The sequence below is a fragment of the Mytilus trossulus genome, chromosome 1, assembly GCF_036588685.1.
Source record: "Mytilus trossulus isolate FHL-02 chromosome 1, PNRI_Mtr1.1.1.hap1, whole genome shotgun sequence".
Lineage (NCBI taxonomy): Eukaryota > Metazoa > Mollusca > Bivalvia > Mytilida > Mytilidae > Mytilus > Mytilus trossulus.
In genome coordinates, this window is record NC_086373.1 from 18,141,058 (window position 1) to 18,165,620 (window position 24,563).

The following is a 24,563-nucleotide window of genomic DNA, read 5'->3' on the forward strand; positions in this document are numbered from 1 at the left end:
GGAAGTCACTCTACTACTGACCGTGTATGAAATATGCATCGTCTCCCTACTAACCTTATATGTAATATGAAGGGACGTAACGCCACTACTAACCATGTATGAAATAAGCCCCGCATCCCTTCTAACCTTATATGGAATATAAAGGGACGTAACTCCACTACTAACCGTGTATGAAATAAGCACTGTTTCCCTACTAACCTAATACGAAATATACACGGTCTCCACGCGGACGCTTTTACCCATTCATATCCCTAGAAATGTTAAGGAGGTAAGATAAAGTAAAATATGTTGCATCGTTATTCACTCCTTATGTATGTAGGTATAATTTGATATACACTCACAGTTCTTTTATAGATATGTTCAAATTCTATAGAAAAAATTACGTTGTGCGTCCTTTTTCAATTTCTTTGATTTAAATCGGGCTTATAATTCTGAGCCATATTTTGTTCACTTCCGTTGAGATATATCATAAATCTAAGCGATATCTTGCGATTCCCCCTTCAAAACATGAAAGTTGCGGAACAAAATCAATATAAAAAAATAATCTAAGACTACATAATACTAATCAGTATAAACCAGACATCCACTGTATTGAGTGTAAAGACGTCTTAAACAGTCGATAAGTTGACCAGTATCGTTTTTAAATTCCCAGGCAGGGTAAGCAACATTTCAACAAAAATGAGGATGTGCTATTCTTCAGGTACAACCGAACTTAAAATCCAAATATCAATATCGAGGAGGGAATTTATGAAATGTATGGTTGCTAAATTCCTGGTTAATAATTTACCAACAATACATAGTTTACGTTTGTAAAAATCAAAAACATCACAGAAAGACACCTGCATAGCCAAAGCCGGGACATCAACTTCCAGAAAGAGAAAAGTAACAATACGGAACGACAAATCCCTTTTGTTGTAAATGTTAGTGTTCAATACCCCGCGAAATAAAAGCATTCTTTGAATTTATTATAAATTTTACTAATCATAAACCTAATCTTTCCAACTCCAATGCACAATTAAGATCATACAGTAAAACTCGTATTATTATATGGCTCAGAATTATCACGCCGATTTAATTCAAAGCATTTACAAGGACGCCATATAATAATACCATTTTCACTGTATGATCAAAATTGTGCGTTCACGACTTACATTCTAAGTCTGATTCGGATAAATATTTTACATCCAAACTGTTTTACATTTGAAAAAAAAATACAATTCATAAAATCTAGTTCAAAACGCCATTACTTTATAATGTATAACTTTATGACCCCGAACACGATGATTAAATTTGACACAATATCAACTCGTGCCGCTTGCCAATCGTCCCACACAGAATCGCTACTTCAACCCACTCTTGTTTACCGTCTCGATCCAAATTATGAAAAAGTGTAAAGTAAATACCATAAGCATATCAACACACGACACATACCCCTCAACCAGCGCGACTGGCTACCAACTCTTTAGTTATTTAACATATCTAAAGGTTAGCAAGATATTTTCATAATTTGTGCAAGTAGGCAGACCTTTATTCAGTGGGATGTTAACCCTTTCATAAATAAGGCGAGTTGTCTGACTGATTTTTCAATAGTATTTTACCCATTTCCTAAGTGGGGCAAGTTGGTAAACAAGAATGGATCATTTTTTTTGAGAAAGTAGCGATTTAGTGTTGGCCAATTGGCCAGTTGGACGAGTTGACGTGGCTTCATATTTAAACATCGTCCGTGTTTGGGGATCATAAAGGGTATATATTATATATACAGTATATTTTAATGGTTGAGTGGCGTTGTAAACTAGATAATATGAATTGTAACTGTTTATTTGTCTAATCTAAAACAGCTGGGATCTAAAACAGCTGGGATGTAAAACAGTTATTCCACTCGAACTTGGTGTGTCCTCGATGGATAACTATTTAAAACTATCTATGACAGACGTTGAATAATGACACGGGTACATACTTCTTTGGTAATGTGAGATTAACACAGATCAATTCAAACAATATTAAATATCAAATGCTGCGTCGATGAATTTTTAAAATACAAATGCATTAAACAATAATTTATAATACTATCAGCAAATTATATAACAATTTTAAAATCATTCATTAACAACTTGTAATACCTGTGATATAATACTCATGCGTTATCTCTTAATTTGTCAGGATTTTAAAACATGCGTGAACAATGAGACATTTGAATGTCTTCAAGTGTAAAATAAAAATAGTTAAATGAAATAAGCATGCTCCTTTGTTCATATGTGTCCAGCTACGTGAAAATTAAACTCATGTGAATTACCTTATATACAAATAATTCAATTATAGAAATTAACATTTTTCAAAATGTCAAGTGAACATTCGATGGAAGGACATTTTGACTTACTTGCATGCATATTGGCTATGTTCGGTAAACATTTCAATTGTTTTGGAAGACGTCATCATATAAATGTTTCCAGCTTTCGTCTTTTAATGAGTGCGATTGATAGTTGCGCAGAGCTTATTTTTTTGTGCTTTGAGAATTCGAATTCTTATCTAACGGACCGAGCATCAATATATCTGTTTGGATTTAGTGTTTCGTTAGCCAGCCTATATTTGATAGCAGTTGTAGTTATTGCTTATTGCTGGTTAAGTGAAGATAAAGACAAACCTGATAGTATCAATTTTGCAGTAAGAATTGGGAGCTTTTATAAACTTTACGGCTTTGTAATTGGAATACTAATGGCTAGTTACTCTGGATATTTATGGGTTAACTTCGAGGGGAGTTCCTTCGTTTTTATAGTGGCCTTGATTGACACTATTTTGGATCTAATTGAAATTATTGTCCTCGTTATATATTTGTTGAAAACATCTAACGAAGTATCTCCGAAATAAAGGTTGCAAGTTAAATATACACATAGTTTGCCGAATAAAAAGAGTGGATCTGCTCTTATTTATTCATTGACATATGATTGAAAAAACAATTTCAAACGTTTGGAGTTTGTTTGTTGTGTTGAATGAATTTCATAAAAAAACTATTTCGTGGTTTCGATTTGAACTGTGTATGAGGTTTAAAAAATCTTATAAAACAATGCATATGTAGATTTACGCTCACCTGCTTACATTTGTTTATTTTTCAATTGTATCTTTTGTCGACATAAATTATCATTGCTGTTTAAATTAAACATATTTATAAATTAACTGATAACAAAACTTTGAACTAAAATTGAGAATGGAAATGGGGAATGTGTCAAAGAGACAACAACCCGACCAAATAAAAAACAAAAAAACAACAGCAGAAGGTCACCAACAGGTCTTCAATGTAGCGAGACATTCCCGCACATGGAGGCGTCCTTCAGCTGGCCCCTAAACAAATATATACTAGTTCAGTGATAATAAACGCCATACTAATTTCCAAATTGTACATAAGAAACTAAAATTAAAATAATACAAGACTAACAAAGGCCATAGGCTCCTGACTTGGGACAGGCGCAAAAATGCGGCGGGGTTAAACATGTTTGTGAGATCTCAACCTCCCCTATACCTCTAACCAATGTAGAAAAGTAAACGCATAACAATACGCACAATAAAATTCAGTTCAAGAGAAGTCCGAGTCTGATGTCAGAAGATGTAACTGTTTGTTATACTAAGTGTTTCCTACACAGGGAATAGCTTTCTATATCTGAATTTGGAGAAACCTAAATGTATTTATGTTAATGCTAATCAAGTTCGTCCATCACTTTTGTTCGAGCGTCACTGATGAGTCTATTGTTGACAAGTTAAACAATTATGAACCCTTTTAATGCGATTGTTTTGTGAGTTTGCTGTCATTTCTATACCTTCTTGATGTTATGATTTAAACTAATTAGTTTTCGCGCACATATTTTCAAAATGTTGTAATGTACTATTTTAATTATAAATTTAGACAAAAAGATGTGGTATGAGTATCATTGAGACAATACTCCATCCAAGTCAAAATGTATGAAAAGTTAAAAGTCATAGATACACGTACAGCCTTCAACACGGAGCATTCACTCACACCGAACGCTTTTTAGGACACAAAAAGTGTAAAATAATATAAGAGGAAAACCAACGGTATAAATCATATGAAATACGAGAAACACTTACAAACCACTCACTCTTAAATGTCAGCTGAAAAGATTATTAAATCCATCAAAAACGCATATTAACAATTACGAGAAAACATACACTTAACGAACAAATTTGATCTATGACACAATATAACTATAATATGTATAAAAAAAACAGAGGAGATGTAAAGCAGTTGAAAAAGGTAACTATAAATCTTTCGACAAAATGACTTTGTATGGAACACCTTGACTGCCTTATGTTGATGATCATCATTAAATGCAGTGGTCACATCATATGCAGTGGTCACATCATATACAGTGGTCACAACACTATATGCAGTCGTGTCAACAGTATATGCACTGGTCGGAACATTATATGCAGTTGTCACAGCATAATATATATGTTCCGCACCATATGAGTATTTGGACCATACGCGTATGGTCATGACCGTATGGGTATATACTCATATGGTCCGACCATACACGTATGGTCGGGGTAATTTACACTCTGTTACAGTTTACTGTACGTCTCAACTCTTCATATGGTATGACTGTTTATTAAAAAGACGATGTCATATAGGTAATTTTATATTAATTCATATAATCATAACTAGGGCATCAATATCTTTTTTACGTAGTCTTTGAATTATAAAACTAATACATTGTCACGTAACCATCATTGCTTTTTTAGATAGTTTTTGTATTAATACGTTTATAATGTAATTTGAAAAAAACAATACCTATATGGTCAAAATACTCATGTGGTCCAGCCCGTTAATAACCAAACGAGTATATACTCATATGGTCCGACCATATGAGTATACGCATACGGTCATGACCATACGCGTATGGTCCAAACACTGGTCCGGAACATATGCATTTAGTCTTACGTCCATATTTTACTAAACTAGTATACATATTTGTTAAGGGGCCAGCTGCAGGACGCCTTCGAGTGCGGGAGTTTCTCACTACATTGACGACCCATGGCCTTCGAATGTTGACTGCTTTATGGTCGGGCTGATGTCGCTTTGACAAATTCCCTATTTCTATTCAAATTTAATGCAGTCATGATAGCACTATATGCAGATGTCGGAACATTATTTGCAGTTGTTACAACATTATGCGTGTTTAGTGATGAAGGTAATGCTGATAATTGATGTAAATGTATGTAATGGTGGTAGTTCAGATGCGGTAAAATTAGGATTTTTTTTATCGGAAATTACCAAAGCCAGTAATAATTGAAAATGCCCCTTAAACAAATAGAACAGCTATTGAGTTCATATTATCATTTAAGCATTTATTAAAAAAAAAACGCCTACTATTGTTTGCAAATTGGACAGACATTATTTTCTTCATTTAGAAGTAGTTCATTCCGATGAAATATACCATATATCTGTAGGACTCAGAGGTGCGATGGGGACGCTTAAAATGCGATGGTTCACGCCGAAGTACGATGGTCCTTTCGCTGAAGTGCGATGGTTTGGCATGACGTTTGCATATTGTGACGTTTAAAAAAAAAACGTCGCTAAAATACAACAGACATTCTCAGGCAGGAGGAAAGCAAGTCCTTCGATACGGCCGTTGTAGTCAAGCTCTATCAGCAACAATAGCAGGGCGGAATTATTAAGGTGGCGCTACAGTCGTCCGCCAAATCAATCGGCTAAAAGATAGGCTAAACATGGATAGGGTTTTATAGATGAATGTTTCATGCTAAAAAAGGAAAGGAAGGGGTTGATTGATTGATTGTTGGTGTTTCAACGCCACTTTTAACTGCTGCATTTTGGCTATTTTGTGGCGGTGAGTTTTTATAGGTTGAGGAAGACAGAATTCCCGCAGAAAACCACCGACCTTCGATAACATTTTAACGTTGTGTTTCCGATGTATCGTATGTTTTCTTTTAGTTTTGAGTGTGAATTCATATTGCTATAAGACGTGTCACGGTACTTTTCTATCCCAAATTCTTGTATTTGGTTTTGACGTTATATTTGTTATTCTCATCGGATTTTGTCTAATGCTTAGTTCGTTTCTGTGTTTGTTACATTTACATGTGCGTTTTGCAGGATCTCGATATTGACGACTTCAAGTCTAAACCTCCTGATTGCACTTGTGCTAGTTCCCAATTCACATATAATCCTGCTGGCCACGTTATTACCGGTGACCTTAACATTGTTAATAACACTTCTCTACGAAAAGTGTTATAGAAAGGTCCGAAATATCGTGATCCTAAATCCATCAATTGGAAACACAATTTTAAAATTTTGATGGATTCAGTCGAGGATTATGCCAGGCAATGGGCTAAGCGCGAGAAGGAAGACCTACCGAATTAGACTATTTACCGGATTTGTAATCACATAAGCAACACGACGGGTGCCGCATGTGGAGCAGGATCTGCTTACCCTTCCGGAGCACCTGAGATCACCCCTAGTTTTTGGTGGGGTTCGTGTTGTTTATTCTTTAGTTTTCTATGTTGTGTCATGTGTACTATTGTTTTTCTGTTTGTCTTTTTCATTTTTAGCCATGGCGTTGTCAGTTTGTTTTAGATTTACGAGTTTGACTGTCCCTTTGGTATCTTTCGTCCCTCTTTTAAGGTTGTGTTGTTGGTCTCCTCTTATATTAATGCGTTTCCCTCAGTTTTAGTTTGTTGCCCCAACTTTATTTTTTGTCCATAGATTAACGAGTTTTGAACAGCGGTATACTACTGTTGCCTTTATTGAGCAGTGCAGATAGAGTTTACATAAATATTTTAAACTATGGCAGGCGGCAATTCATGTGGAAAAAGCGGCAAAACAATGAATTTGGTTTGTAGATGAGCTGACCAGTGTTTGGAAGTATGTCACAAATATTTTCACGAAAAATAAAATGTCTTGATCTAAATGTTAATTTTGACTTCTCTTCAAGTAAGCTTCACACGATATTGTTTGGACAATTTCACAATGAAATGACTTACTAGTTTAAGCAATGTTTATTGGGGTTTGAACTAAATAGTAATTAAAAGCTACTTTGGTAGAATCTTAATGATGTTATTTTTTTTAAACAGCTCATTTACGTTTTGTTTTTACTCATTGTCACAGGCAGACCATCGCACTTCAGCGTAACCTTCATCGCACTTCAGAGTAACTACCATCGCACTTAAGCGTATTTGTCAACAAGTTAACGTCACAATGTCACCATCGCACTTTGAACAGCGTGTTAACCATTGCACTTCAGCGTGGACCATCGCACTTCAGCATGACCATCGCAGTTCGGAGTGCCATCGCGGGTCCTACATATGTATCTAAACGATATCTTGCAATTTTGTTCCCCTTCAAAACATAAAAATTGAAGGTCAAAATCAATATAAAAAAATATTCTAAGACTACATAATATCAATCCAACATCTAATGTAATGAGTGTAAAGACGTCTTAAGGGCATACGATACAGTAGAGATCCTCGTTGTTTTTTCTTGAAATTTTGGTAGAAGGTCAATTTCAATGTACACTTTTGAAATATTCAATAGAAAAGTACCTTCGTGTCAGACTTACTTTTTTGTTATAATTTGGTTCGAAATTTGTATATTTGGAAGAAAATTACTGAAATTTCATAAATAAGGACTTTTACAGAAAGTACCAATACTTTGGAACAAAAAGCCATAACCGTTTTTTTTTTTGGTAAAATGGTCTCTTGATTAATGGCATCAACATGCTAAAACAAGTTTAAGGTTAAACCAGATTATTTTTTTTCCCGATTAAGTTGCTATATTCGAAATAAAGAAATTGATCATATTTTTGTGACTATTCGGAAGTGCATAAAAAATTTGATCATTGATTTTTTTCTACAAATTTTGGCGGAGTGATCTTGACACAGTACTTGATTGATTGCAAAAGAAATTAATAGGGGTCCATGTGCTTGTTTTTTTTTTAAATTTCCAGGCACAATAAACAACTTATCAACAAGCACGAGGATATGCTATCCTTTTATGATATTTTAAAAGTCTTCCACAGGTTCAACCACAAATCCAAATATATATATCAATGGAGGAATTTAGTTAAGGTTTGTGGTTACGAAATTTCTTGCTTAATAATTTACCAGCAATACATAGATTGCGTTCGTAAAAATCAAAAACATCAGAAAAGACACAGGCATAGCCAAAGCCGGAAATATCACCTTCCAGAAAAAAGTTATAAATGTTGTTGATAAATTTCCCATGAAAAACCGAAATAAAAGCATTCTTTGAACTTATTATAAATTTTACTAATTATAAACATATTATTCCCAACTCCAAGTGCACAATTCAGACCATACAGTGACACTCGTATTAGTATATGGCTCAGAATTATCAGGCCGATTTAATGCAAAGAAATTGAACAAGGACGCACAACGAAATTGTTTCTATAGAATTTGAAAAGATCTATAAAAGAGGAACTGTGAGTGTATATCAAAGGACACCCTATATGAAATATGTATAGTCACTTTTATGTTCCCAACCATTTAGATAAGGGATCAACGTCGATTTTAAATTAAGAGTATCAATTCTCTGCATGGGACCATTTTGACATTTCCCGGTTAACGAAACCATGTAATAAATATGTATTCATATGAAATTTATTTATCAAAAAAAGAAAAAGTGATTAAAATCAGGGCATAACTTATTTTTAGGCTGTTTCTTCTACTTAATCTACAGAGAATCTACATGGTGTTTCTTATTCAATACAAACAGTCTGAATACAAACAAGGATAAAGAACGTTTTGAATCTATTAACAAGTGAACCTAGTTTTCATGTAATTTAGAAAGTTCAATTGAAAGAATTTTGAGTGAAAAGCCTGCACCTTTCAAAATATATTAAACAATTTTAAAAATGTGTCTTATTTCTGCGCACGGCTGGCCAATGTTACACCTAGCAGTACCATTCATAAAGAAATAAATAGGTGATAAACCAATATAACAGCTACCTAATAAACCAAACAATCTACGAAAGTAAAACTGACAGATGAAAGGAGATTAACCAGTGTAAGTAAGACTAACAACAGTAACTGACAGCTGACTTTCTGTTTGTCTGTAAACAACTTTCACTTGATTCTGTCTTTATACTATGCTTGTTAATATTTACAACGACATTGCTCGTCATTAAATAAATAAAATGTATTCATACAGAATGCTTTGAAACTGAATTACTAATAAAATATCAAGTTTTAGAAATTAGCGCCAATACTGGTCAGCTGGAAGTCAGAATGATATGTCTTTGGAGTCACATAACTTTTCCGGGACATTAACGTTGTGAACAAGTAGTTTTTGTTATCTAGAACTATGCTTAAAGAACGGTTCATATGTTCATCTATAATAGACTCCCAAATGACAAATATATACAACGAAATAACAGGCTCCTGTCTTTGGACAGCCAAATACAGAAAATAACTGGGTTAAACATTATAGTGGGCTCCCAACCCCTATCCCCTTATCCTGGGACTGTTTAGATTCTAACGCCACAGATAATTCTAAAATAAACAGTCTGCGTATAAACGTATGGTGTACATACTAAATTCAAAGTCTCGGATCTTTAAGGAGTTTCTAAAGTGGTTCCACTTTTTGTTAGCCATTACACAATTTTAACATCCACTAGATGAAGGCAACAGTAGTATACCGCTATTCAAAATTCATAAATCAATTGAGGAAAAACAAATCCAGGTTACAAACTAAAACTGAGGGAAACACATTTAAGAGGAGAACAACGACACAACAGAAACACTAAAATGTAACACACACAGAAACGAACTATAAGACAACAACTGTCATTTCCATGGCTGAATACAGGACATTAAAAAAATGGTGGGTTGAACCTGGTTTTGCGGCTAGCCAAACCTCGCGCTTTAATGGAAATGTTGATTTCAACACTACAATAACAACAATACATGACAGGACTACAGCACAAATAATGCGAGAACATTCAGGACAGCAAAATACACAAATAAACATTTAATTTTACAATAAGACATTTAGGAATTCCATTATCGAATGTGACTAATTATTCGTTTATTGTATAAGAAGATACACGACGAGTGACAACTGATGGCATGCCACCTTTTCGGTTAGTTTCGTGTTACTCATTCTAAAAGTTTTCTGTTCAGTATTTTGTCGAGTATCTTTTCGTTTTTTTTTCTTTTTGTATACTGTTGCTTGTTCTGTTAATGGATTGATATTGTCGCCTTGGTATATCTCCATGGTAAAATAACTGGTTGATGTTGATTTAATAACTTTGAATTATTGAACACGGTGTCGACAAGTCAATTACCGGATATATATGTATACATATTGCCATGCAAACTTTCCAAAAGGTATCGCGCCAACGAACGCAGTGTTGGAACAGACATTGTATATACGCATGCATTATATATTTCTTTTTATTAAAGGGCTTTGTATGACCTTTGATTATTATAGATAATCAAGTCCCCAATCAAAAGATGATTGAATATAAAGATGGACATTTTAGATAAATTGGATGCTGATTATATATAGAAATTAATATAGATTCCCTATAGTATAGAAGAACAAATTACAACTTTAGTTAGAAAATTGGCTTAGATGTGATTTGTTTCTATGTTTTTACGTCTTTCATTTTTTTTCTATTCCATATATACAATAAGAACGACATACTTATTTTTTTTTCTTGATCTGCAGGAAAATCAAATTTTTGGATTGAAATAATTTGAAATGGAATCCGTTAAACGGTTTGTATTACTTTACTTCCGTTTTTTACTGTCCCTTAATGAATGTAATTTGACGTTGTAATGTTAAATTTGTTCATTCCAATGACATAAACATAAAACGTAAGTTAGAAAGCAACGTCTCTCTTTGCTTTTTATTAAGCAAGCGCATTGGATATTTGCGTGAATGAATATAAGATTTAAAAAAAAATTGTAAGCCGGTTTTTATCGTTGTTTTCAACCCTATTCCAGATTGGTTTTCTTGTCCAGGACATGCATGAAATAATTTCTTCCCGTACGATAGGAAATAAAAAAAAACCATACAGCTGTCAATAGATCGAAACTATTTATTTACTTCCTTTCTAAAACTTTCTTTTCTTAATAGCGCAATTTTTCCTAAGGGAGTTAAAACCTTAGTTCTAAAATAATTTTTCATTTATAAAAACACATTTTAAGAAAGATTTGTTATAAATCATGTCAGTACCGAATTACTGACTACTGAGCTGATAATACCCTCGGTGACTGATAGTCAAACAAATTGTAATGTTAATGAAGCGCCTCCTCTCGAGTTTAACCACAGTACGTTAAAAAATAGAAACAAAAAGCTAATCTGAAAGAGCTCCCACAATTTTTCAAGATGACGCAAACTAAAAACAAATTTAACGATTAATACAATATGACATTTAAAAATAAATGATCAATCGAATTAAAATTTATTTTAGTAAATTTATGAGCAATTTTTGAAATAAGCAAATATATTTTCAAAGAGAAACAAAGATTTAATTGAACCTCTATACTTTAAATTGTCAACAATCTAAAAACCAACTACATCTATTGAATATTGTCTAATGGATTTGTCTACATATCTCTCTGTTGTGAAAACAAAATAATCATACTAAAAGCTTCGTCTTTCATAAAAAAATATTTCCATTTAAAATCAAATTACAATAACTATTTGGAAGATACCCGCAACACATTAGTTTATAGAACTTATCCGATGTTCATTACAATTTTACATTACAGTTAATACAACCATATCGGATAATGCCCCAGAATGTCTTTGATTAATCACAATGTCCATAACACCTTTAATTCATATAAGGTTACCAGATGTTCAAAACAAAATTGTAATTAACAAGTAAAGACAAAACGTTTCATAGAGTCTGCTTTAAATGGAGAGTCCACAATTATTTGATTTTTTTTGCAATAACATTTTTTATGCTTTGAATTCTATATTGTTTACTATGATGATTTCTCTTTTTTATGCAACTACATTGTAAGTCAACATCTACATATTTTTGTAATAAGTACCACATTTAAAATAATGTGCCAAAGAAAGGCAGAAACCATGGCCAAATATTTTTGTTAACGTACAATGAAACAAACATTTACCTACCTTACATATGGTATCCTCAATATCAACACTAGACTCCAACGCTAATTCCTCTATTGTATTACCGCGCTGAAGCGTCCATCGCTCGCCCCTCAAACATGGGCGTCTACGTATAGACATCACACAGTACAGTTAAAGCTCTGGAAACAAGCAAAGATCAACCTTCATTACATTATCTCGTGTTTGTCTGAACTATAGTATATAGATAAGAATCATAAAGTAATTAATAACGATAGATCCGTCTGGTTACAAATCTTGTAATGAAAGGATGACAAGAAAACATCCCTTACCGTCCTCTAAAGTATTAGTTTGTGATTGTTTCCTTTTATTATGTTGTCAATCGCTATATTATTGAAAGTTAATCGGAATTTTGTTGGAAAACTACCAGATTTAGAACTGTCGCATTAGCATTATCATTTGATGTCATTCGTAATATGTTGTTGTTACAAATCTAGAAACAGAATATTTGACACTGTAACTGCTCGTTTTGCACAACAAAATAGCTTGTACTTATAACAGCAATGACTTTTATTGTATAATTATACTCTTCTCAAAGCATTTATCCAATAAAGTGTCTTTATAAACTATGTAATATGGAATTCTTTTAGAAATATGATCATCTGTTGAACAACATCTTTCGTTTGTAATCACGCACAAAGTTAATAACTAAACTTACAATCAACTTCTTAATGAACACAAATCGGAAATTACCAACAGGGGTCTAACATTATTCCATTACAGTTTATTCTATAATGCTACCACAATGTAATAAGTTTAATTTATCTAAGAAGCAGTTACTGATATAAGCGTCGCTCATTCTGTGCTTTAATCTGGTCCAATTTAACTGACATCATTCGGTTATTTCAAGAGACTCCTTCTTTCCCTTCTGACAGAACAATTTAATTAAAAGAAGACATTTTTGGTTCTGTTTTGCTTCAAACCGTTACCGACTTAATCAGATAGACAAGAAAGACCAGACAATAATATTATGTAAATTGTAAAATAAAAGAACAACTTACCTAATCGCATTATCGTGTCTCAACTTCAGCTCTGAAATATGCCAAAAAATGATACTGACATTTATAGAGACATGCAGGAAGATTTATGAAATTTCCAATTAAATAAGCACTAAAACCCTAGCCACATCAGGTGTACAACATAATTGCAATTTGAGTATCTCTCTTCAATCTAAACAGCAAACGTGTTTTAAATAATTACAGGACTTTGTCAATATCAAAGAATTATGCATATGGTAGCTAAAACTGCTTACCAATAGTTATAAGCGAATACGTCATATTGAGTGGTTCTTAAAATATATTTGCTTTTAATACCTATGATTTAGATAGAACTGACAGTTTCGTACTTGAAAGCGTGCTATGAATGAAAGGACTAGTAAAATTATTCCTTGTGAAGATAAATTTGTTACTGGTATAAGACTAATTAGTCATGAATGTTTAAGATTGTTTGCATTCAAACATGATGAAATATAGGAACAGTCAGAGAAAGAAAAAATAACTGATACGATGAACATGATTCCTCTGTGGGATAGATAACAAGTGGTATTTCACATCTAGCTTTTTATGGTACTATGATTTATAAAGTAAACCAACTACAAAATGTAGTTTTGGGATTTGACACGTTCTTTAAATCTTTATTTTAGTTCAATAGACTTATTAAAAAAATACTACAAATTGTAGATTCTAATACAACGTGCTTCTTTTGCATTGTGAAAAAACCCATGCTCTAAATCCAATAAAATTTATTTGCACATGCGTATATGAACTTTTCAGAATAATGAATTTTATCAAATTATCCTGTACTTAATATTTTTCCTTAACTGAATTTCGAACACTTTCCAACTTTTACAAATGGTGCAAATGATGTTACTAATTCATTTATTATGACTGTAATGTGTTGCATTCCGAAATTGACATATTTGACCTATAAATACGACAACCGTTCATGCTGGCTGTTCAAACCCCTCCCGCAGAAAAAATCACCGGCCAGCCGTTTTTTATTACAAACAAGGGAGGTTCATGGAAGAGCCTACACACATAGAAATTACATTAATTGTCCTATTCAATATCGATATAATTGATGCAAGCTATACTTTACTGTAGTTTTAACATAGGTAGGCATTATAGTCGTGTTATTTTAGAAAAAAATAATTACGAATATAATGCCTACCCATATTAAACTACAATAAAGTATAGCCTGCCTCAATTATTTCTTAATTTAAATGAAACGCCATTTCATCTGATTCTGAAGAATACTTGTTTTAGGTTCAATCTTTTCCCGTGATTTTAAACTTCATGTGGTCCTTTCATTTTGTCAAAATGCTTTTGATTTGTCTTTTTGGAAGTTTTTTTTATTCCGGTTAATTTATAGTTCGGACCATGTGTTTTTTTTTTACTGCATTGCCATTCTATACAGATTGTTCTAGTCCTTTTTATTTAAGCGTGGCTGTCCTGTTTATAGTGTTGCTATAAGTTATATTCTATATATAGTACAGCTACCAATAATATCAAAGTGTTTAACGACATTACTTAGCATTACAAGGTAAATTACTTTGCGCTTGGTTTTAGTAGCTGCAGAAATATTGATTGGTAAAACAATTTTTACTTTTTATTATTTGTATTTTAGCTTTATTTTCCGTACTGTCCTTTTATGTTCCTTTATGTATGGTTTAATAGTCAACTGATCGCTTATAAACAGAGGAGGAAGTTACAACAGATAAAAAAATCCTTAACCAAGCTAACGATATTCATGTGCATGTCAATGGTTTCTAAATATAAAAAGAAGATGTGGAATGATTGCCATTGAGCCAAACCTCTACAATAGACCATAAGGAACAACTAAAGGTCACCACACGGCTTTCAACAATGAACTAAAACAGTTTCGCAACGCATGTATTTCCTATCATGACTTCCTTGAAGAGGACTGCTGCTCACATGGAGGCTATTAAACCAAGTGGTATTCCAAATGTTGAAGTTAAAATCATTCCTTCGTAAATTTTACGGACGCCATCACGAGTTGGTTGACCATTATGGAATAACCGATTCACAAATAATATCGGCTATGTAAGTTCTTTACATCGTAACTACAATCCACTTCACTTTTCATGAATGTGACCTACCGAATTAGAGTTTTTACCGGATTTGTAATAAGATGAGGAACACGACGGGTGCCACATGTAGAGCAATATCTGCTTAACCTTCCGGAGCACCTGAGATCAACCCCAGTTTTTAGTGGGGTTCATGTTGCTAAGTCTTTAATGTTTTATGTTGTGTCATGTGTACCATTATTTGTCTGTTTGTCTTTTCATTTTTAGCCATGGCGTTGCCAGTTTATTTTTTATCTTTGAGTTTGACTGTCCCTCTGGTATCTTTTGCCCCTCTTTCACATTAATTCAATTGTTTACACACCAATTACTTAATACATCTTATAGAGCCTGTAAATTATTTTTATTTTCAGCAATAAATACAATGTCATCAGCATATATAAAACAAGCCAAATACCAAGCACGCTATTTTATAGGAGAATAGTTGAAAAAATCCCTCTCATAACCGTATTTATATTACATAAAAGATCACAAGGGCCCAACTTATTTCAAAATCGGAATACCACTTCCTCATTGTTACGGTGGTTTTATTTAAAGCCCATACATGTACATTTAGATACGGTACATGTTAACTCATAGATCCTTTTAATTGTCCATTCAATACCCTAGTAGGAGCTTTGGATATTGTTTTTATTAGTACAAACGTTACATGTAAAACCGATGTCTCGCGTATGCAGAGAAACACATACATATGTACGTCTAAGTCAAAGAACCTATGCTATAACTCTTTCGGAATTCACTAAATAGCTTATTGCAAGGCATACTTTCTAGCACGATGTAAATGTATGTACCTTTATTGTATAGAGGTAGTTCACTTTTCTCAATTCTGAAGAGCATATCTATCATTTTGATTGTTAATTTGTGAATATGCATGAACTATTTGTTAATCCAAATTTAATGACTAATTGTAGTTATATACACATATTTATATAACCCAGCGTTGATAAAGCTACACCTGCTTATATATCAGGAGCAAGGTAAGCCATCAAGTTTCAGGTTCAAACTAATCACCCGAGCCAATGCACCTCTTTAGATTGTGAAACAACAATGAAACAGCCAAGGAAAAAAGGCTACATATGCTTAAAGATCTGGATCGGTTTTCTTGTAGATAAATGATTACAATGTAAAAATATATAAAAATACGAAAAACGGAGTTGTTTTTATTCGTTTTTTTTATACATTAATTTTATAGTAACTACTTAATATTTTTTGAAAAAAAAGTGTTTCCCCCTTTAAATTCCAAGTTTAGGGAGATCATAAGTATAAACATTTTGATACAGAATTTTCTTATAATTTGCCAAATTGAAGATTTTACAATGCTTTTTTTAAAAATATAATCAAAAGTATTGGTCACGGTGCTATTTTTTTTTGCTATGATTCGTTAACAATTGCCTAAATTTTGTAAGATTGTACATGAAAAAACGCATTTGTGTGCATAAAAGTCTATGAGATCAATTTTTTAAATCAAGTGTGAAAAGATAGGTTTTATAATTTGATTTATGAAAATAAAATAAAAAATGGAACTTGTTAAAAAAAAATCCCTATTAGTACAGTGTAAATTTTTACTATAAGTGTTTTCCCCCCTTTAATAGCTTATTTGGAAAAAAACACATTCTAAAAACAAAAATAAATGGCGTTTGTTAAAATATTTAGAATAATACAATGCATCACCATGTTTACCATGCTTTTATATCAATAAATAGTCTAACCATTTAGTTGCATATCTGTGTCCAATTTGCAAATAACTAGACCGATTTTGTACTGGGATTGTGCAATCCAAGATGGCGGTATACCATGAATCTAACTTAATTGGTATATATATGTCGTGTACAAGTTGCAATTTTGTACAGGTTATAACATGTACAAAAATATTGTACATGTTATAACTTGTATGATGCAAAAATACAAGTTATAACATGTACAAAAGTACCTCATTCATGTTATAACCTGTACAAAATATTGCTTAAAACCGATTTTAACTTGTACAAAATTTAAAATAAATCTTAAAGAAGTAAAATATACATTTAAATTCACAAATGTATAAAGAACAACAATAAAAAGGCCAGCACGTGTCTTTTTCTGTAAAGGACAATGATCACTAAGTTTCAGAAATATATGTTTCATGAATATTGTTGGCAAAATGTGTTTTCATTTAATTGTATGTTTTATGCAGTCCATCATAGTTTACATAAGTGTGAAACTATTTACTAAAAGCTTGCATTCCTCAATGACAATAATTTAGATATACAAGTTTCTAAATACTTCTAAAATATTTAAGAACGATTTTTAATAATTTTGGAAAATACTCCTCCCTCTCTTTTTTTTTTATCGTATGCAAAGACTAAAACAATGTCTTATATGCTAACTCTGTAAAAGCAAAAGAAAGCTGAAATAGTTTTTATTGGACCACCCTTCATTATCAATATCTTTGGATCTACTGTTCCACATTTTTGGCCTTCAGCATGACTTATGTAAATTTATAAGTCACTTTTTGTTTATAAACTATAAGATCATTGCATGAGGCGATTGTCATTTTGATGTTTAAAATATATATCCTTTCCTTTGAAAGCATTTATTAGTAGCCTTTGGATGTTGTCTGCTCCATTAGCGGGTTGTTGTCGTTAGACACATACCCAAATTTCAATTCCCAATTTTATTTGTAGACACATCTATCGTGGATATCCTCTTATGTCTTTTAGTGTCAACTAGAATGAAGGTATTTTACTATTGCCTTCAAAGTGGACACTCAATTGTAATTCATCAAATAAATAGTTATCAAAGGTAACAGGATTATAATTTAGTACATCAGACGCGCGTTTCGTCTACATAAGACTCATCAGTGACGCTCAAATCAAAATATTTATAAAGCCAAAACAAGTACAAAGTTGAAGAGCATTGAGGATCCAAAGCTCCAAAAACGTTGTGCTAAATACGGCTAAGGTAATCTTTACCTGGGAAAAAATAATTCTTAATTTTTCGAAAATTCAAAGTTTTGTTAAGAGGAAATTTATAAAAATGACCACATTATAAGATATGTCCATAGATAGTCATAAGAGGATCATAAGACATGTTCTTAGATATATATCTTAGGTATATACATCTTAGGACAGGTCTTATGAATGCTTCGTAATACCTACCCCTGGACATTAATAAGGAATAATAAAAAAAGTTATGAAAATGTTATTGAGGTCAATATCATTTGTTGCGATAATAAAAAAATATCCATTTTTTTCGATTTATTTGATGAATTACAATTGAGTGTCCACTTTGAAGGCAATAGTAAAATACCTTCATTCTAGTTGACACTAAAAGACATAAGAGGATATCCACGATAGATGTGTCTACAAATAAAATTGGGAATTGAAATTTGGGTATGTGTCTAACGACAACAACCCGCTAATGGAGCAGACAACATCCAAAGGCTACTAATAAATGCTTTCAAAGAAAAGGATATATATTTTAAACATCAAAATGACAATCGCCTCATGCAATGATCTTATAGTTTATAAACAAAAAGTGACTTATAAATTTACATAAGTCATGCTGAAGGCCAAAAATGTGGAACAGTAGATCCAAAGATATTGATAATGAAGGGTGGTCCAATAAAAACTATTTCAGCTTTCTTTTGCTTTTACAGAGTTAGCATATAAGACATTGTTTTAGTCTTTGCATACGATAAAAAAAAAAGAGAGGGAGGAGTATTTTCCAAAATTATTAAAAATCGTTCTTAAATATTTTGGAAGTATTTAGAAACTAGTATATCTAAATTAATTGTCATTGAGGAATGCAAGCTTTTAGTAAATAGTTTCACACTTATGTAAACCATGATGGACTGCATAAAACATACAATTAAATGAAAACACATTTTGCCAACAATATTCATGAAACATATATTTCTGAAACTTAGTGATCATTGTCCTTTACAGAAAAAGACACGTTCTGGCTTTTTTATTGTTGTTCTTTATACATTTGTGAATTTAAATGTATATTTTACTTCTTTAAGATTTATTTTAAATTTTGTACAAGTTAAAATCATTTTTAAGCAATATTTTGTACAGGTTATAACATGTATTAGGTACTTTTGTACATGTTATAACTTGTATTTTTGCATCATACAAGTTATAACATGTACAATATTTTTGTACATGTTATAACCTGTACAAAATTGCAACTTGTACACGACATATATACCTCGGGAGTCCTTAAATCAAGAAAATTATTCTATCACATTTTCTTTTGTGTTTAGTTACTTCAAGACAATGATCTATGGAATCCCTTAAAAAGAACGAATGACGTATTAAGTAATACATGTTAATATTTTGTGTTTGTGAAGTATAATCGCGTTTGGAAGTAAATTAATAACCTACATCTGTGACGAAGAATAAAAGACATATACTATAACGAACACAATCAGAAATGTCAACATACTTTGAAATAATGACGTATATTTACATGATATAGACTAAAACAGGAAAATACCCCCCCCCCCCCTCCCACACACACACACCCAATTGCTGTTATATTGCATTTTGGATAATGTATAATTGTCTCTTTATAAGTTCCGTGAATACACCTTTCTAAAAAGTAAATATTACAACAATTGTACACAATGAAAAACCACCAATTGGTTTATTAAACAATACTGACAATCAACAATGACACTTCTTAGGAAGGGTTGATTTTAAGTTAAATAGGTAGTTTCAATTTCGTTCTATTCCCGGAACAATGTTCCTTTAGCACACCAACAAAGTAATTCATGGCTTACTGTATATCATACATACTGTTAATACTGTTTATATCAAGATATTGAAAATTACAAATGTAGGGCGGTAGAGAACAAAACTTTATGAAAAAGAGATGATATCTATTTTCTGATTGTTCGCATCAAATCATTCCAGTAGCGCCTACACACAACTCATCAGTACCCGGTGCTCGAATCAAACTGTTACAAAGCCAAATGAAATAGGATAAAAACAAAATATACTAGTCAACAAAAGAAACGATACAAGACTTTTTTTTCAAATTAAAGATAAAGGTTTCTGTTCATTGGACCAATGATGAAGATAGTAATACTTAATCATTTTGGAAATGTAAATCCGTTAAAAAAAATTTTTTGGGGGCTTTTTTGACGTATTTTCGCAAATTATTTTTTTTTTACAAAATTTACAGAAAACGACAATTTTGAAAACAAAAGTTCCAACTAATGATACCAACCTCTCATTTAAAGGTGAAGACAGTGTTTGCCATCAATTTGTTTTTTAAAATCACACAGTTTCTTCGTTTATTTGTTATGCAAAGTTCGGTCCAACGAGAAATCGTTTTAAAAAAGTATACATTATCATTTGATTTACCATAGACAGTATGTGTAAAGTGATATTCAAAAAGCAATAGCAATCTTAAACATCTTTCTAAAGTATTGACTACTGTTCTTTCTACAGTTAAAGATGGGCTACAAAAATATTGTGAGGAGCTATATTCTACCAGTGGTGTTAACCAGATGTGGATTCTCAAAAATTCGAAAGATCTACTGCTTAACCTTCGATCACAATCTTTGCAATTTTGCAGCAACATAAAAACTTTTGATTTTTCTACGCTATATACTACTATTCCCCATGCTCAGTTGAAAGATCGACTTCACCAACTCATAAAAAAGAGCTTTTTCTATAAAAATGGGAATCGTAGATACAAATTTCTTGTTTTGGGATACAATACTTCATATTTTGTGAAGAATCACACTGAATCTTCCAGAAAATATACTGAAGATGATATTATTAAAATGCTGGACTTTTTGATCGACAATATATTTGTTGAGTTTGGAGGATTTCTATTTCAACAGACAGTCGGTATTCCAATGGGTACTAATTGTGCACCCCTGCTGGCTGATTTGGTTTTGTATTCGTATGAAGCAGAATTTATTCAGAACCTTCTAAAAGACAAAGAGAAAAAGCACCTTGCGAAATTCTTTAATTTTACTTTTCGATATATTGATGATGTTTTATCGTTGAACAACCCATACTTCAGCCAATACTTACATCTCATATGTCCCAGTGAACTTGAAATTAAGGATACTACTGATACTAGAAGGACTGCTTCATACCTTGATCTTTTCCTCAATATTGACGTAGATGGACGACTTCACACAAAAATCTATGATAAACGGGACGATTTCAACTTCCCAATTATCAATTTCCAATTTCTCAGCAGTAACATACCCTCTGCCCCTTCGTATGGTGTTTACATATCACAATTGATACGTTATTCACGTGCATGTTCACACTATACGGACTTCATATACAGGTGTGTGCTCCTTACGCAGAAACTGCTCCAACAAAGTTATGAGGAGGACAGATTAAAATTGACACTCCGTAAATTTTATGGACACCATCACGAATTGTTTGATCCATATGATGTCTCTTTAACCAAACTAGCTAAGGACATTTTTACCACATGGTAGATTGTGGTTTGTCATTATGTCGTCTAATCTTTTAATTACCAAACGTGACTTATTCCCGATTGTGACCGTTTTGCTGAATGTGAATTCGCATTACTATAAGACGTGTTTCTGTACTTGTTTATCCCAAATTCATGTATTTAGTTTACATGTTTAATGTTATATTTGTAATTCTCATCTGACTTTGTCAAATGTGTTGACGTCTTCTTATTATATATTTAGGTATGACGTATAGAAAAATTAATCACCTCCTCTTTATTAATTATAGTAAATTTTGTACGATTATTTACGTTTGAAGTTGGATTCATAACAAACTGGACATATATATATATTACAGTTAATTGCTATTAATAAGTATTGCAATATGCATTTTGTTTCAATGAATTATCAGTATTTAGTTCTAATTCAATCCTAATTCTATCTCATTTTTGAATGAAAGTTTTCATATGTGACGTCATGCTGTTTCTAAATTTCATAAATTCAAATGTGGCATAACGTTTCTGCCTTTTCGCCATCGTATGTGACGTCACAATTTTTTTAATTACGTTGACGCCTGGACTGATTCGGATGTGTGTCTATTTTGTGATTAACTTGGGTTTAGTTTTCTGTAATTAGTTAATATTTCAGTTTCATTATGTATATCTCTTTCATATTCATTTGTTAAAATTTACTGTTTGCAATAGCATTAAGTATTCTATATAATAAGGATGTTCTTATCCCGTGCATAAAAACAATGCCGTATTTGTCAAAACCTTTTCAACTTTTGATCTTCAGTGTTGTACAACTTTGTACCTTTTTCACGTTCGATCTTTTATATCTAGGCGTTATGTATTCAGGTTTAGTTTTCTGTAATTAGTTAATACTATAGTTTCTTTGTGTATATCTCTTTCATATTCATTTGATAAAATTTACTGTTTGCAATAGCATGAATTGTTCTATATAATAAGAATGTTCTTATCCCGGGCATAAAAACAATGCCGTATTTTGCTAAACCTTTTCAACTTTTGATCTTCAGTGCTGTACAACTTTGTACTTTTTTCACTTTCGATCTTTTATATCTGGGCGTCACTGGTGAGTCTTGTGTGGACAAGGCGCGTTTTTGGCGTATTGAATTTTAAACCTGATGCTTTTTGTTATCTATTAATCATGTTTTTCTGTGTCTCATATGTTCTCCTATTTATTTGTATTGTAGTCCTGTAATATTATGTTGTCATTTCAATGTTATATTTAACTTTGCCATTAAAGTGCGAGGTTTGGCATGCCTTAAAACCAGGTTCAACACACCACTTTTATTCCCCTTTAAAAGTGTCCTGTACCAAGTCAGGAAGATGGTCATTGTTATAATATTGTTCGTTTCTCTTTGTGTTGCATTTTTACGTTGAGTCGTTTGTGTTTTCTCTTATTTTTGAGATATTGAGATAAGACGTGGCACGGTACTTGTCTATCCCAAATTCATGTATTGGGTTTTCATGTTACATTTGTTATTCTCGTGGTGTTTTGTCTGATGATTGGTCTGTTTCTGTGTGTGTTGCGTTTCGGTGTTGTGTCGTTGTTCTCCTCTTATATTTAATGCGTTTCGCTCGGTTTTGGTTTGTTACCCCGATTTTGTTTTTTGTCCATGGATTTATGAGTTTTGAACAGCGGTATACTACTGTTGCCTTTATTTAAAACTAATCAGAAAGGTTCCAAATTTACTGCGTGTTGTTTTCATATCTAAAGCATTGATTTAAGACGAAAATTAAAATTATTTTTTTTGCATTTTTTGAGATTTCAAAAAACACTTTATTTCCCAAAAATTTGAAAAAATCAATATTTAAACCCATTAGTTACATCATAAACATAACTTGATTATCATATTGAATATTTTTAAACAAATTTGAAATTTAATTTAGTGCTTAGAAAATTATGTGTCGATTTTTTTTTCAACTTTCCGCAAAACTAATTTGCAGTTTTGATCATTTACACGGAATTTAGATACTTTCCGACAAATTTGGATTTTCATTATCACATGTGCATACATTGCAAATTAAAGGTTTTTAAAATAGTGTATCTCATGTTGTTTTATATTAAATACTTTTTGATGAATTTTATTTTAAAGTCGTGTATCGCTTCTTTTGTTGACTAGTATATGTCTATCTTAAAATCATTCCAATGATGAATACAATATGTTGTTAGCTATATATGGTTGCGATTAATTATTTCGTTGCTTGACCGATTACCACTTCGTCTTTTTCAATTAGTTTCATAAGAGAACGACTGCAGTAAGCCTAGACATAACGTGTATAATCAGTCGTTGAGGGCGGACTTTCTCAGCCTAGAGACATTATCATATTAGTGCGAAGCAAGCGTAATAATAAATGACAGAATCAGTGTTAATCAAAGATGTTTTTTTAAGTTTAGTAAATGAACATTCTAGAATAGATACCATTTAAAAGAAAAGAATTCATTGATAAATATCTTACTGACTGACAAAATTAAAATAGCTATGTTAATTTTCAAAGATTCTATAAGATTCAAACAAACATTACGTTTGCAATCTTATTTACAAAACAATGATTGCTAAAGTAGTAGCAAATTCACAAGAATGCAAATGGAATAAAAATGATCTGAATAGGTTTTTGCCAGGATAAAATATATGGGGTCTTTTGTGCACTACCTGATGTGCCAGTGGGTATCTTTTAGGGATACTCAATGATGAATTGTTACTGTTCATAACCAAAAAAAGTTTAATAACTAAAATGTCGACATAAAATAAACCATTGGTTGATTAAGGGGACATTTAAGACTGCTTTATGTGAGTCGCAGATTCGATCAATCTACAAAATTATAGAATGATAGAAGAATGTATAGACATGTAT

General features: G+C 32.1%; 1 protein-coding gene across 2 annotated transcripts in view; it reads right to left on the bottom strand.

The window, feature by feature from the left end:
* The window catches only part of LOC134706870 (pleckstrin homology domain-containing family G member 7-like), a 75,408-nt gene extending 62,132 nt beyond the window's left edge, over positions 1-13,276 (bottom strand). The window contains exons 1-2 of one of the 2 annotated variants that reach the window (XM_063566205.1): positions 13,153-13,276; positions 12,137-12,273 (exon numbers count right to left, since the gene is read on the bottom strand). In XM_063566205.1, the coding sequence (XP_063422275.1) occupies positions 12,137-12,253 (117 nt within the window). In that variant the 5' untranslated portion in view covers positions 12,254-12,273; positions 13,153-13,276. Of the gene's footprint in view, positions 1-12,136; positions 12,568-13,152 lie in introns of those variants that run through there. The other variant, XM_063566195.1, reaches the window with a different exon arrangement.
* Positions 13,277-24,563: the final 11,287 nt, after the last annotated feature.